Here is a 16,042-nt window from a genome sequence, read left to right as displayed (position 1 = left end):
GCTCATGCCTGTAATCCCAGCACTTTGAGGGGCCAAGACGGGCAGATCACAAGGTCAGGAGTTTGAGACCAGCCTGACCAATATGGTGAAACCTCGTCTCTACTAAAAATACAAAAATTAGCCTGGCATGATGGTGCGTGCCTGTAATCCCAGCTACTCAGGAAGTTGAAGCAGGAGAATTGCTTGAACCCAGGAGGCGGAGGGTGCAGTGAGCCGAGATCATGCCACTGCACTGCAGCCTGGGCAACAGAGTGAGACTCCATCTCAAAAAAAGAAAAAAAAAAAAATCTGTCTCTTATTCAATTTCCAAAGAGAACCAGTACTGGTTAATCTCTGTTCCCTGATGCCTTCATTCTCCCTAGTAATCATTTACTGTTCCCTGTCTCCTGCCTCCCCTCTGAAAAGAGAAAATATGACTGGTCACGGTGGCTCACACTTGTAATCCCAGTATTTTGGGAGGCTGAGGCGGGTGAATCACCTGAGGTCAGGAGTTTGAGACCAGCCTGGCCAACATGGCAAAACCCCATCTCTACTAAAAATACAAAAATTAGCCGGGCATGGTGGCAGGTGCCTATAATCCCAGCTACTTAGGGGGACTGAGGCAGGAGGATCACTTGAACCTGGGAGGCAGAGCTTGCAGTGAGCTGAGATCGTGCCACTGCACTCCAGCCTGGGCAATAGAGCAAGACTCCGTCTCAAAAAAACAAAGAGGAAATGTAAGTATCTGGGCCCCACCAGGATACTTGGGTAATCAGTCTGTGATTCTCCCACATGCATGTTAACAAATGTGCATGCCCTTTCTCCTATTAATCTGCCTTTTGTGAGCTGATTTTTCAGCCAACATTCAGAGGGCAAAGGGGATGTTTTCCCTTGCTCCCTATAGTAGCTCTGAAGAAGGAATTCTATTTAGCCAAATCACCAATGTTAAAAGGCTTCAATATTTTCCTTCTTTATTATTCATTCATCCACTACCTCAGAAATGATATGCAGCAGTGAAAAGCCACTTTAGGTTTCTGGGGTTTTTTAATGATGTACAGATTACTGAAGAGCAACTAAAAAATAAAAATAAAAACAAGCCAGGTGTGGTGGTTCATGCCTGTAATCCCAGCACTTTGGGAGGTGGGAGGATTGCCTGAGCTTAGGAGTTCGAGACCAGTCTGGGCAACATGGCAAAATCCTATCTCTACAAAATATCAAAAACAAAAAACTCACTGCCCATAAAAAAATATCCCAAAGAGGAAAAAACTAATTAAAAATGGGCTGATAGGTATCAGAATGTATGTATCAGATATGTTTTCAGATATGCTTCTGGAAAGTCAGTTGAGTTCCGAAACTCTGTGTCTAGTCGACCAGGGTCGAGGTCAGTGAGAAATGAAAGGCTTGTTTCCTCCCTCTGCCTTGGAAATCACATCAGCACTTAGGCGTTTCTCCACCACGGTGAGTGCCAATTTATCCCTCCGTGGTTTGGGATTGCCACTAATTCTGTCACTAATTACTATAGTTGAAGCAGTGATTAACATTACGAAAAGGGAACAGCACTATGGATTTACTATTAGGAGGACCCAAATTCTGATTACTCCAGGGATCTCCTGATTCTTGGATGATAAAGGAGCCCAGAGGGAGGGGGAGGTGAAGACGGAAGCTGGGAAGCCCAGCACGACACGAAGGGGCAGGGAGTGGACTGAGGGTCGAGGATCCAAGTCCTTAGCATCAACAGCTGTGTCTTTGCAGGGCTGTAGGGACCATTCCAAGCGAAGTGTGGACTCTGGGGCACATTAACTGAATCCACCCATAAATATTTGGAATGCGGGGTGCCATTTATATGAATCTCTAAAAGGGGGTGAAAAATAAATTTCACAAATGAGTATGAGTTCTGAGCCGTGTTTGGAGGAGTAGCCAATATGGCAAACGGCTGGATTTCTATTGCACTTGGATCACACTTTGAGACCCTCAATCCTGGAAACAGTTTGCGAAGGAGAGAGGGAGAGCACCCCTGCTGACATAGGTCCCTGTGACTCGAGCTGGCTTGAGAGCAGGGCTCAGTAGGAAGGAGGCGAAGCGTCTCCTCCCCTGTGTCTGCTCTGAGCCAGTCACACAGGGCCAGGTGCCTCCCAGGGATCAGATATCCTTCTGAGCTCTCCCAAGCAAAGCCAAAGCAGGTGCTCTCCTGGGCGCTGCTCTTACCCCCTTCCCCCGCCCCCCACCCCCTGGTTTTCCTCTTCTCTCAGCTAGAAGCAGTCAGAGCCATGTCTCTGCCACAGAGCTCTCCTCATCCTGGAAAGGTTCCAATCTCCTGGCTATAGGTGACATCCATGTCTGGGAAAAAGCAAGAGTGAACTATATATAAAGTTCTTCCTTCTCCGGCCAGAGACAAGAGAATACACCCAGGGTAGACCACAGTCTATTTACTCTGATGACCAGAATCTCTTCAGTAGTTCTTAAAAAGCTAAAAGTAGGTGCTAGTAATCAACACCTAAACAAAAGGGTGGAGGTGGAGTAGGCTTACATCAGAGATACACATGCTAATATGTGAGCATGAAGTAGACCCCACCCATGGCCACAGTGAACAGCACACGGCCTCTTTATCAGTGCCCAAATCTCATTCAGGATGACTGCAGGCAGACAGCAGAGGTCTTTTCCTGCTGCAGTCAGTCTACTCCCACTTGCCCATCTTTCAAGAACGTCAGCTGCAACAGCTGCAGCTTCCTGGCGTCCATTTTGCAGGCTGCATACAAGATGCCCCAAATCACCCGTTTAAATAAGAGCCTCCAGAGAGGGGAAGAAATCTCTGGGGTGTGTGAAGGCTGTACTCATTGGGCGTGTACTCACAACCTGACTTCCTCCTGCTCTCCCTCCCTCTGCTGCCTAGAGCAGGTGAGCCCCACCCTAGAGCACAGAACACAGCTAACAGGGGATTCCTGTGAGGGCGCCACGCTGGAGCGAGCACAGCATTCACCTCCACAAACCAGTAACTGCGGGTCCACCAGGGAGAACAGCTTCCACTGAACAGGCCAGACTGTGGCCTCCCAGTCTCCACTCAGCCAGGTGCAGTGGCTGATGCCACTCCTCTGGGGAGGAGAAACAGACAATCCTCAGGGAGCCCTTCCCCAGCGCCCCACTGCAGGCTATGAGCCACAGGATGCAGAATGAAAGGATAAAATTTTTCTTTCAATTCTACCTCCCCTCTGTATTTCTTTGTTTTGGGGGCTGCTTCAAATCTGTATCTGTGAAATCTGTCCAAAGGGGGACTGGAATCTCTGCCTCTAAGTCTGAGACCCACCTGTCCATTAGCATTGCTATTATCTGGGGTAAGAAGAGAGGGAAGCTTTGATTCCCTGATGGAGAGATTTCCCTAAAATGAACCCTTCATTTGTTCTGGAGTTCTTCACGTTCTGAAGACATAAGAGCAACCCACACAGCATCTGCGAGACCCATAAACACTACACTTTCTAAAGTACCACAAGCCACTAGACAGTAAAGTCAATGAGAGCAGGTCAGCCTTGTCCAACCATGGTATCCCCAGTGCCTGGCATATGGTAGATACTCAGTAGACACATACTGGATGGATGGATTCATGGATGGATGGATGGATGGATGGATGGATGGATGGATGGATGGATCAGCGGATGGATGGATGGATGGATGGATGGATGGATGGATGGATGGATGGGAGAGCAGACTGATGGAATGGTGAATGAATGAATGAGCGAATGTATGAACAAATGAAGTTTGAAGGAAGATTTCACAGAACATTTAGCCCTCAAGGTTCAATCTCTGGGTGAGAGACTTACCAGAGCCATCGGGAATGGATCTTACGAATGTTGGCAACATCTTGACTGTGGCTGTTGGATTAAAATCCCGGGAGAGGCCATTCTTCATCTCCTTCTTGAAGCGAGTCATGATATCTATGAGAGTTTCATCGGACAGCCGCATGGCATAGAGATACTTGTCAATCTGGAGGAGAATGAGAAGGAAGGAGAGTGAAGTTGAGGGGGAGGACAGGGCAGGGTGAGGCACCCACCAACTGAGACAGTTAGCTCCCATAGGCACAGGAACACACATGCTGGCACATTGCATGGTGGAAGGTCATTCAACTGCCATCAACCACGTCACCTAGAGCAGGCTTGCAAATGCTCTGAGCCCTCGTTCCTGGCCTGTAAAATGAACCCAATATCTCTAAGATCCTTTCCAAACCTCAAATATGATATGGAAGCTGCTCTTCAACCCCCAAGTACTTGATGCAGGCAGGTTTCCTCCAGTATCAGGAACACTTCAAGCCTCCTTCCCTCAATGAGAACTGGCTGCCTCACTCTCACTGGGATGGGAATGACAGAGAGGCTACGAACAAGGGCTCTGGAGCCAGCCAACTAGGTTCAATGCTAGCCTCACAGCTTAAGAGCTGTGTGAATTTCAGTTTCCTCAACTGAAAAACTGAGATGATGGATAGGACCTCACATATAGGATAAGTTCAAATGAGTAAGAAGCACTTGGAACACAGTAAGTGCTCAATAAACATCAGTTATTATTATTAATATGAGACAGTAGTACTGGTAGGTATCCATGGGCAAGACTTCTAGAAAGGTAGAAATGGCGGCCAAAGGGCTAGGACTCTTCTGAGAACACATCGTGGCAGGCCCAGAGCGCAGAAACCTTAAACCCAGCCTCAATGTATGGAGACAGCCCCTGGACTCCCATATACATGTGCTGGGCCTATGAGCCAGGCCATGGGCCCTGTACCTCCGAGTCAGGCTACTCCCATCCTTCACCAGGCCTGATCCAACCTGTTCCTCTTCCTGGGTTCCCCGTTCTCCTCAAGCTGCCCAGGCTCCTAACCTCAGGCACCCTGGGTTGTCACTGGCTATCACTAGTTGTTCATCCTTCATGGTATCTTCGCATTTATTCTCCCAAAAAGTATTCACTGGGCACCAGCTAGATGCCTAGCATTGGGCTAGACACCTGTCCTGATGGCACTGTCCCTGTGGAGTTCACCGAGGAAGGTCCTTTTGTTTCACCATCCACTCTTTCTGCTGCTCTATGTGCCTGGATTGCTGATGATCATCCACTGTAACAGTTTATCTTCAGTCTCTCCCTTCCAACCCATCTTCCACACACTGCAGCATTAGCCTCTTAAAGTGCAGTCTAATCAAGTCATGCCTCTGCCCAAAGCCTGGCAATGCCTCCCCAATGCCAAGGCACCTACTCTCTGCAGGTGTGGCTCTATGCTCTCTGAACTCCGGCCAAACCACCTCTACCATTCCTGGTAGGTGCTCCAGGCTCTCCTCCTTCTGCTGTCACCTCTACCTGAAATGCCCTTCCTTTTCTTCCCAGCTCACCTAACCTTCAAAGTTCAAATCAACTGTCACTTCCTCCTGAAGATGTCCAAGTCCCTCACGCTGGATATCACCCCTCCTTCAGCACTGACCCAGAGGCAGGGTCTGGTCTGGATCCCCGCTTTCCATGCGTGTCCTCCCCAGTGCCTCACATGGAACCTTGCACACAGAAGGCCCCCAGTGGATAGAGAGACAGATTTACAGCCCCACAAGGCTGAAAATACCTTAACACTGGTGTTTTTTTGTTTGTTTGCTTTTTGGGTTTTTTTTTTTTTTTTTTTTTTTTTTGACATAGTCTTTCTCTGTCACCCAGGCTGGAATGCAGTGGTGCAATCTTGGCTCACTGCAACCTCCACCTCCCGGGTTCAAGTGATTCTCCTGCCTCAGCCTTCTGAGTGGCTGGGATTACAGGCATGCTAATTTTCGTATTTTTAGTAGAGACAGGGTTTCACCATGTTGGCCAGGCTGGTCTCGAACTCCTGACCTGAAGTGATCCACCCATCTAGGCCTCCCAAAGTGTCTGCCAACACTCTCTGTGCCCAAGGATGATCCTTGCCCCAACTCCTAACCACTAGCCCTACCACCTTTTTCCCTTTACAATAAAGCAGCTCAAAGAAGGGCAATCAGAAACCACCAAGAGCCAGAATAGAAATTGCCAGAAGAGGCCAGACATAGAGGCTGACACCTGTAATCCCAGAACTTTGCAGGGCCAAGGCAGGAGGATCATTTGAGCCCAGGAGTTTGAGACTAGCCTGGGCAACAACCCCATCTCTACAAAAAATAAAAATTAGCCCAGTGTGGTGATGCACACCTGTAGTCTCAGCTACTCAGGAAGCTGAGGCAAGAGGATCACTTGGGCCCAAGAGGTTGAGGCTGCACTGAGCCATGATTGCACCACTGCACTCCAGCCTAAATGACAGAGTAAGACTGTCTCTAAAAAAAAAAAATTAACAATTGGCCAGGAGCAGTGGCTCATGCCTGTAATCCCAATACTTTGGGAGGCTAAGGCAGGCAGATTGCTTGAGGCCAGGAGTTCGAGACTAGCCTGGGCAACATGGCAAAATCTCATCACTAAAAACACAAAAATTAGCCAGGTGTGGTGATATGCCCCTGTAGTCCCAGCTACTCAGGAGACTGAAGCAGGAGGACTGCTTGAGCTGGGGAAGCAGAGGTTGCAGGGCGCTATGATCGTGCCACTCCACCCTAGCTTGGGTGACAGAGTGAGATCCAGTATCAAAAAAAAAAAAAAAAATATATATATATATATATATATGGAGCCTTGCACACAGAAGGCTCTTTTTACATATATATAAAACATATATATATATGTTTTAAAGGAAAAAGAAAATGGCCAGAAACATGGCCCTGGGAGGAGAGACAAGCCATGCCCTACTCTGGTTGGCGGCACTCATCAGCAGTCCTTGCCATCATAGTGCCCTGGGTCTGCGGGGAGAGACAGCCACGGTGCAAGCATGGAAGAGACGGCTTCCTGGAGAGGCGGAGTTGGAGAGCATTCCCAGGCACAAGCAAGGGCATGTGTGAAGGCCAAAGGGGAGGGAGGGTGGTTTTTGTGATGAACAAGCAGACGGTGTGCCTGGAAAGACTGTCCAGAGCTCAACCATACAGGGCCTGATGAGCCACATAAACAAATACAAGCAGGATCCCACAGCACAGTCAGCCTTGGGACAGCTTTATTGGTTACAACTATGATAAGAGTTGTGTGTCTGCTGCATGGAGAATGGGGGAGCAAGTGCAAGATCATACAATAAAAGCCACATTTCTAGCTGGCACAGTGGCTCACGCCTGTAATCCTGGCACTTTGGGAGGCCGAGGCAGGAGGATTGCTTAGATCCAAAAGATCAAGACCAGCCTGAGCAACATAGTGAGATCGCACCTCTAAAATATTTTTTAATTTTAATTTTAGGCCGGGAGCAGTGGCTAACGCCTGTAACCCCAGAACTTTGAGAGGCCGAGGCGAGTGGATTACTTGAGGTCAGGAGTTCGAGACCAGCCTGGCCAACGTGGTAAAACCCGGTCTCTACCAAAAATACAAAAATTAGCTGTGCATGGTGGTGCATGCCTGTAATCCCAGCTACTCAGGAGACTGAGATAGGAGAATCGCTTGAACACAGGAGGTGGAGGAGATTGTAGTGAGACAAGATCGTGCCATTGCACTCCAGCCTGGGCAATGCAGCAAGACTCCATCTCAAAAAAATTTTTTTAATTTTAATTTTTAAAAAGGCACATTGCTACTCCAGTATTTTGAACATGCCCCAACGACCACACTCCCCACACATCATGATTATCCTTTTACTGAGCTGTCCATCTCCTATGATACTGCGTGAGTTCCCCAGGGAAAGAAAACACATTGAATAGACCTTTGGAACTCACCCAGTTGCTCAACACAAAGAAGGAATTCAAACAATGCTGGGTCCTGGAATAATACTATCTAATTCTCTTGTGGTTTACAGTATATCAGTGTATCAAGATCCAGTATGTCATTTAACCTTCAAAACTGTCAGGGAGATGTTCTTAATCCCCATTTTACAGACACAGAAACTGAGGGTCCAAGAAACTAAGTGATTAGTTCAAAGCACACAGCTGGGCGAGTGAGGTTTTATACCCGCAAGTCTAAGGCTCCTCCATACAATCATCCCTGCCCCTTAAGGAAGGCTGGTCCCCTGCTCTGCAGAAGGCAGATCCTAGTAGAGCTGTTGGGGTTTTCCAGCTGGACAAGAAGAAGCTTCTTGAAAAGGCAGCTCTCTATAACTCCACAGCTATCCTGCCTTCTAACTCCAGGTGCAGCTCAGCACACAGACACTGATCCAAAAACCCCAACATTTCAGGACAATCAAGCTGAACCCAAGTAAAGCTTAGAAGCTCAAATCAAAAAGCAGGCTGCAGACACAGAGGACGGCCTCATCCTCAAGCTGCTATGGAGGGAGGGTTTTCCTCCTTTCGTTCAGGTTCATGAGTCTTCATGGGGTACAACCCCTCTCAGAAGAGACATGAATACTGGGGCTAAAAGGGGGGTACAGTTCAGGCAAGGCTGGAACTGAAACCGGGGCCTCCTGGATCTTACATGAATGAGGACGGTGAAGGGAAGCCCTTTCTTTCCACTGGTCCTCAGGAGATCAGAAGGGGCCACTGAACCAGCAAAGACCCTAGGCCTGGGGCTGGGCTACCAAGGGAGAATTTAGCTCCCTAGTACCTGGCACACTGCCCAGTCAGGCAGGCACCTAGTGCAGGACTCAGCAGACATGCCCCTCTAGACTGTGGGCCTTTAAGTGGCCCGGAGGCACTGGAGAAAAGCACATGTCAAGAGACACCTGCAGAACACTTCCAGGGGCCGAGAGAACCCAGCACCTCACTGAGCAAAACCTATCTTCCTCGTTCAGACTAGCCCCTCCTGGCACTCCACTGGACCACTCCTGTCTCCCTCGGAAAGAGTCTGGGAATGGACAGTGGGTAGAAGGAGAGAGGGAGGAAGAAAGGGCGTTGGAGAAATCACTCCTGCCCATTTGCTCCAGATCTCTGCCAGAAACCCAGGAAGAAAGGCTGACTCTTGGTCTTTGGGGATTTGGCCAAAGTCTGTGGCCTTTCAACTTTTCTATTTCTGTCCTCCTCTCCACAGCATCTCCAGATCTTTTCTCTCCTCCTTCCTTTTCCCCTCTTCCCTCTCTCTACACACACACTCTCACACACACACTCTCTCACACACTCACACACACACACACACACGTACTCATACGCATACTCACACACACACACTCACATCTCCATAATCCTGTCCCCTTCTCTTAGGTGCTGCCTCCGAATCACCACTGCTTTACTGCTCCGGTCAAATGTCCGTGCCAGAAGAACCCCCGCCCTCCATGTGGGGGATGGGGAGGACACCGCACAGCACCTCTTCCGGCTGCTTCCACTACAAGCCTGGGTCTGTGGACGTCTATCAGAAGACAGAGGTTCCCAGGAGTCATGACAGGAACCCAGGCCCTCAAATGCTCACTCCCAAACATGGTGCCTGCCATGAGTGCGTGGGACTCTGGTCAGGTGGGATGGAAAAGGCGAAGGCACCTGGTCCCAGAGACCAGACATCAGACACCCAGTGGCGTCCCTCAGACTCTTGCCTGAGGCTGCCGAGAACCCGCATCCAGCCTCCAGGGCCTCTCCACTGCCCAGAGGGAAGAGCCCTTCCTATGAGGGTAGCCAGGCTGGCTGCACAGGGCGGGCGCTCCTGCTCAAACACTGTCCAGACACTGGTCCTGGATTCTCCTTCTTGTGGACCAAGGGGGCCTTGAAGCTCTCAGCAGCTCCCATAGTTGGACCCCCGCAGAGCAGGCCATGTCATCAGCCTTGCCAAGCTTCCCTGGCTCAAAGCCTTCCAGCCAAGGAAAGAACTCAATGGCCTGGCACTGCACTCAACTCACACACATTTCTGTGCCAGACCCCAGCCCCACCTCCTGCTCCCAACAGAACCTGCACAAAAAACAAACTCAAGACTGGGCATGCCCAAGTGAACAGGCCGGTCGTGGCAGGAGGCACCAGTAACCACTGGTAACCATCCCAGCCATTTTCACCCCACCCCGTGGAAGGGGGCACAGCCATGGAAAATTTCACTCCCTCGCTCATCCACCCTCCTGTGAGGATCGAGAATGATGCAGAACAGCAGGCGTGACTGAAGCTGCTGACGCGGGCCTTTAAAATGAACTTTCCAAGAGAGGCGCTCAACTTACAAAAAGAAACCATGGCATGCACCCTGAAGGGTTAAGAAAGATGTTAGCTTAGGGGAGGACAGAGATTTCAACATCAGAATTCACTTCCCTTTGCTAAGGACACTGACTCGGAGAGAATGGGTCCTGGCTGCTTATTAACATCATGATTAGCAAAGGCTCACATGTGCAGTGGCCCTCCAGACACAGAACCTTCACATACATTATCCCATTTAAACTGTGTAGAAAGAAGTGAGATGAGCTTGTGGATGCTAAGTGCCAGGCAGGAAGCAGGTGCTTTCATGCTAGTTCCCTTTCTCCTGTCACTGCAGCCCAGTGAAGTAGGCAGGAAAGACATCATTATCTCCATTATCTAGGAGAGGAAACTGACCCATGATTCAAGCTAAGTTGAGGAGTTTATAAATGGCAGCTGGGTCTAGATTCCAGGGCTCATAACCTCCCACTTGGGGCTTCACCTTAAGCATTTCCATTTTCCTCACGTGGTAGAAAGAACACAGGGCTGTGGACAGAGAGCTGGGTTCAAATCCTGTTTATTAGCTGTGTGACTTTGGACAAGTTACTTAATCTCTCTGAGTCTCACTTAGTCTCACTTTCTTTTTTTTTTTTTTTTTTTTTTTTGTGACGGAGTCTGGCTCTGTCGCCCAGGCTGGAGTGCAGTGGCGCGATCTCGGCTCACTGCAAGCTCCACCTCCCAGGTTCACGCCATTCTCCTGCCTCAGCTTCCCGAGCAGCTGGGACTACAGGCGCCTGCCGCCACGCCTGGCTAATCTTTTTTGTATTTTTAATAGCGACGGGGTTTCACCATGTTAGCCAGGATGGTCTCGATCCCTGACCTCATGATCCGCTCGCCTCGGCCTCCTAAAGTGCTGGGATTACAGGTGTGAGCCACCGCGCCTAGCATTCTGAATCTCACTTTTAAGATGGAGATACTAAATCCTCCACTTCAGAGGATTATGGGGAGGATTTTAATGTGCCAGAAACAAAGTAAGCATCAAGTGTCATTTCCTGTACCCCTAACTCCTTTCATCTCAATGCCTGAAAAATGCATCTACCGGCCGGGCACAGTGGCTCACGCTCGTAATCCCAGCACTTTGGGAGGCCGAGGCGGGTGGATCACCTGAGAGGTCAGGAGTTCAAGACCAGCCTGGCCAACATGGTGAAACCCAACTCTACTAAAAATACAAAAAAAATTAGCCGGGCGTGGTGGCAGATGCCTGTAATCCCAGCTACTCGGGAAGCTGAGGCAGGAGAATCACTTGAACTCCAGAGGCAGAGGTTGCAGCAAGCTGAGATTGCACCACTGCACTCCAGCCTGAGCAACAAGGCGAGACTTCGTCTCAAAAAAAAAAAAAAAAAAAAAATGCATCCACCACAAATGCTATTGACCCATTAGTAGAAAACTAAAGCTGGGAGGCAATATGCCTGAAAAAGTGGCAAATGAAAGACTCTGACAAAACTGCTCTGAAACATTTGCACTGTTTCATTTTTTTTTTAAAGAAGCAATAACAGGCCAGGCGCGGTGGCTCACGCCTGTAATCCCCGCACTTTGGGAGGCCTAGGCGGGTGGATCACCTGAGATCGGAAGTTCAAGACCAGCCTGATCAACATGGAGAAACCCCGTCTCTACTAAAAAAACAAAATTAGCTGGGCGTAGTGGCGGGCGCCTGTAATCCCAGCTACTTGGGAGGCTGAGGCAGGAGAATCGCTTGAACCCAGGAGGCGGAGATTGCAGTGAACCGAGATCGTGACACTGCACTTCAGCCTAGGCAACAAGAGCAAAACTCCATCTCAAAAAAAAAAAAAAAAAAAGCAGTAACAGTAATATATACTTATTGTAAAATATATTCCAACATCATATAAATGCATAAAAGTAAAAATTATTAATTCTTTCCCCAGTTTCCCCAGAGATATCCCTGCTAATGGAGTTTTATGTACTAGGACTGTCTTCCTCCCTAAACAAACACTCATACATACAGAGATGGATGGTTCTTTTTGTTTTACAAAAATGGAATTATATTATAAACATTTTTTTCTTTAAAAACCTACTTCCCATTTCCTATTGCCTACAGACACTCTTTAAGACTCAAATTAGCAGAGCGGTACTAAAGACTTCCTCAGGACTCCTCCCAGTCCAATGACAGGGCACAGTCGGGGCCATGTAGACACCCGCATCTGACTTCTGGCTCTGCCATCCTATGGGCACCTCAGTCTTCCCATCTGTCACGTGGGTGTGTTCCTATGACTTTGACCTATAAAGGCCTCTCTACGGCTGAGACGGGCGGATCATGAGGTCAGGAGATCAAGACCATCCTGGCTAACATGGTAAAACCCCATCTCTACTAAAAAAAAATACAAAAAACTAGCCGGGCGAAGTGGCAGGCGCCTGTAGTCCCAGCTACTCGGGAGGCTGAGGCAGGAGAATGGCGTAAACCCGGGAGGCGGAGCTTGCAGTGAGCAGAGATCCGGCCACTGCACTCCAGCCTGGGTGAAAGAGCCAGACTCCGTCTCAAAAAAAAAAAAAAGCCTCTCTACTTTGCACAGCGCTTTTACCTGTTGGTCCTTACAGCATCCCGTCTGCAGAAGCAGAACAGGTACCATCCCTTCCAATGCCCTGGGCAAGAATGAGGGGCCAGGAGGTTCCTCAACTGGCCAGAGTGACATGCTTGCAGAGACTCGGGTGGACCGCAAACTCCCTGATTCCTGGTCCTGTGCTCTATCCTCTCAGTCCAGGGAGAGCCAGGGTCAGGGGCTTCCTGGAGAGGGAGATGCGATACTACAGGGGGTATCACCACCACAGCTCCAGCCACTCCAGAACAGCATGGCTGTCCGGCCTTACAGAAAGTACGCCACTCCAGTGTGACCTCCAGGAGGCCTCTTCTCCCCTCCAGCTGGGATCAGAGCCACAACAAGCTGTCTGATCTGCTCCTTCCCCTTTCACACAGTCTGGGAAGGAAGTTCAACAGCCATAGCAAGCTGAGACCCTGGCCCCGCACCATGGTCTGTGCCCACCCAGCAGCCCCGGACTCCTCTTCCTGCCTGCACATGGCTTCTGCGGCGGCCCAGCCCCACCTCAGTACTCAGTGCGGGTGGCGGCCGGGAACCTAGTTTCTGTTCTGTGTTTGGCAGCCGGTCTCTGAGCAGGGAGTTGGCCACGAGGGGAGGCAGCCCTGATCTAGTGGGGTCCCTAAAGCAACCACTAACACCCAGCACCCTGACAGTTGCTCATCACCTCAAAGGTCCTTCCTTGCAGAGCCCTGTCCAGTCTGCCTCCTGGGCCTCTCCGTCCCCAGTTCCTTCTTCCTCCCAAAGCTCACCTCCCAACTCACCTTGTCAGGAGCACATGCCATGATCCACCCCATCCCACACCGTCCACTCCTCTCTTCAGCATCCCCTTGGCCTTAGGTGTTCCCTATGTAGGAGTCGACCCACCCAGGAGACACTTTGTGGTGTGTGTCTTTCCTGGGCGTTGCAGGGACACATGCATGGTCCACCCTGCCAGCTAGACCGTGAGTGCCAGGGGTACAGGAGCCATGCCCTCTGGGCTCTTTGTGTGCCCTGGAGCTCTAGGAGGCACCGCGTGGTGGCTCCTGGGCCAGGCTGGGTGGCTCCTGTGCTGGGCGGGAGGCCTCCAGTGACACTAGCCTAGGGAGGTCTCAGAGGGTTTGCTGGCTCAGATAAGGCCCCGAGACTTCCCCGAATGGCCCAGCCCTTCTTCCACAGCAGCGGCCTCTCACTTCAGGCTTTCCTCTAAGGTAGAGTTCCAAGCACTTCCAACCCCTGCCTTCCCCTCACCACTTCACCACTGCATGGCTAAGGCCCAGAGGAACAGAGGGGCCTAAAGATAATCAGAATTCCCACTCCCTTATTCAAGCTGAGTCACCTGCGAGCTACCAGAGGAACTGTGTCTGGGATAATCAATTCCACTGCAGAGCTCCTCAGCGACAGGTCTGTGTGAGATCATCACCAAAGCCAAAACCATCCCTCAGGCACTCAAAAACCTCATCCTAGGGACACAGCCTTGCCCGGTCTCTTCTCTCAGGTTCATAGTGTCTCTCAGCATGTGTAAACTGTTGGTTCTGTTTCAATGAACTCTGTTTACGTACAACAAATCATGAGGAAAATGGGATCCCCATTTTTTCTTTTTTGAGAAGGAGTCTCGCTCTGTCACCAGGCCCAATCTCAATCTCAGCTCACTGCAAGCTCCGCCTCCCGGGTTCAAGCGATTCTCCTGCCTCAACCTCCTGAGTAGCTGGGACTACAGGCACACGCCACCACACCCGGCTAATTTTTTGTTTGTTGGTTTTTTTGTTTTTTGAGACGGAGTCTCGCTCTGTTGCCCAGGCGAGAGTGCAGTGGCGCCATCTCGGCTCATTGCAAGCTCCGCCTCCCGGGTTCACGCCATTCTCCTGCCTCAGCCTCCGGAGTAGCTGGGACTACAGGCGCCCGCCACCTCGGCCGGCTAGTTTTTTGTATTTTTTTTTTTAAGTAGAGACAGGGTTTCACCGTGTTAGCCAAGATGGTCTTGATCTCCTGAACTCGTGATCCGCCCGTCTCGGCCTCCCAGCACTTTGGGTGGCTTGAGCCACCGCGCCCGGCCCCAGCTAATTTTTGTATTTTAAGTAGAGACGGGGTGTCACCATGTTGGCCAGGATGATCTTGATCTCTTGACCTTGTGATCGGCCCGCCTCGGCCTCCCTAAGTGCTGGGATAACAAGCGTTAGCCACTGCGCCCAGCCGGGACCCCCATTCTTGATGAAGAAACTGAGGTTCTAGCAACATGAATGTGGACAGGGTCCATGCTGGGTGCTTTAACCTCCTCCATCCAAATCTGCACAATGTGTAAGGTAGCTGTTATGAACGCCACATGAGGTAGGTGCAACCTAGGGCTGTGCAGTTAAACCAAATGCCCCAGGCCACTCAGCAAGCAGAGCCGCACTCCAACGTCAGTACCCCTTCCCTTGGCCTCCTCTTCCTAGAACCTGAGTAGGGCCTAGAGGTTCTAAAAGGAGCTTCCTGACTGGTAAAAGTGGCCAAGTCCTTGCCCAGAAAGACAACAAGGCTGTCACACTAAACTAGCTAAAAATAAAGCAGGCCCCCATTCCCTCTGGGCGGGGGGTGGGGGGGGGAACAGAACGGCCCTGGAATGTGGCAGGGCAGGCACAACAGGCTTATTTCTCAGCCTCCTGGTGGATGGCTTAGCAAACAGCCAGCCTCTGGACCTCCAGTCTCAGCACCTCCCAACAACAGGAAGAAAAGGATCTGAGTGCAGACAGGTTTACTTTCACTGCCAGACAACCAAACCCCAACACTGTGGCTTGGAGATACTGCAGTGGTGGGACTGGACTGAGCTAGAAATCGAAAGACCTCAGGCCTCAGCCAAGGGCACTGCCTCCCTCTATGACCTTGAGCAAGTCACTTCGATCTCTTGTGTATTTCCATCAGTAAAAGAGCAATCATGAAAACTGCCTTCTGGCCTCACATACTATACACACAGGAGCTCCATGACACTTTAGAGTCCTCAGAACATGGCGTTTCAGCAACTCATGGTGTCATTTTAATCTGTCCATTTGGCCAGAGCACACAGACATGCAGATGGTCCAGGAGCTCCCACACAATCCAAGGCAAAGGCAGAATGGCACTCGTGACCCCTGCCCAGGCTCAGGGCCCTGTTGTCTGCCTACCCTATTAGCCAGGAAGCTGCCATCCTCCACCTGGCTACTCAAGGTGTCCACAGGTATAAGCTGGGTGAGTAACAATGATAACACCTGACATTTGTACAGTTCTGTACACTTTCCAAGTATTTCCTCGTCCATTCTCTAATTTGAAAAGTGGGGGTAGAGAGCAAGGCAGGTATCATTTACCTCATCTGGCAGATGAAAGAGAGGCCAGGCCGGGTACAGTGGCTCACACCTGTAATCCCAGCACTTTGAGAGGCTGAGGTGGGTGGATCACTTGGCCAGTTCAAGATCAGCCTGGTCA

General features: G+C 50.3%; 1 protein-coding gene across 1 annotated transcript in view; it reads right to left on the bottom strand.

Annotated features, from left to right (window-relative positions):
* HK1 (hexokinase 1) overlaps window positions 1-16,042 on the bottom strand; it is a 71,064-nt gene that overhangs the window by 40,669 nt on the left and 14,353 nt on the right. The window contains exon 2 of the mRNA XM_026455324.1: window positions 3,792-3,954. Coding sequence (XP_026311109.1) covers window positions 3,792-3,954 — 163 coding nt within the window. The remainder of the gene's footprint in view (window positions 1-3,791; window positions 3,955-16,042) is intronic.

Source organism: Piliocolobus tephrosceles, chromosome 9 (genome assembly GCF_002776525.5).
Source record: "Piliocolobus tephrosceles isolate RC106 chromosome 9, ASM277652v3, whole genome shotgun sequence".
NCBI lineage: Eukaryota > Metazoa > Chordata > Mammalia > Primates > Cercopithecidae > Piliocolobus > Piliocolobus tephrosceles.
This window is presented reverse-complemented; position numbering and strand designations above follow the sequence as displayed.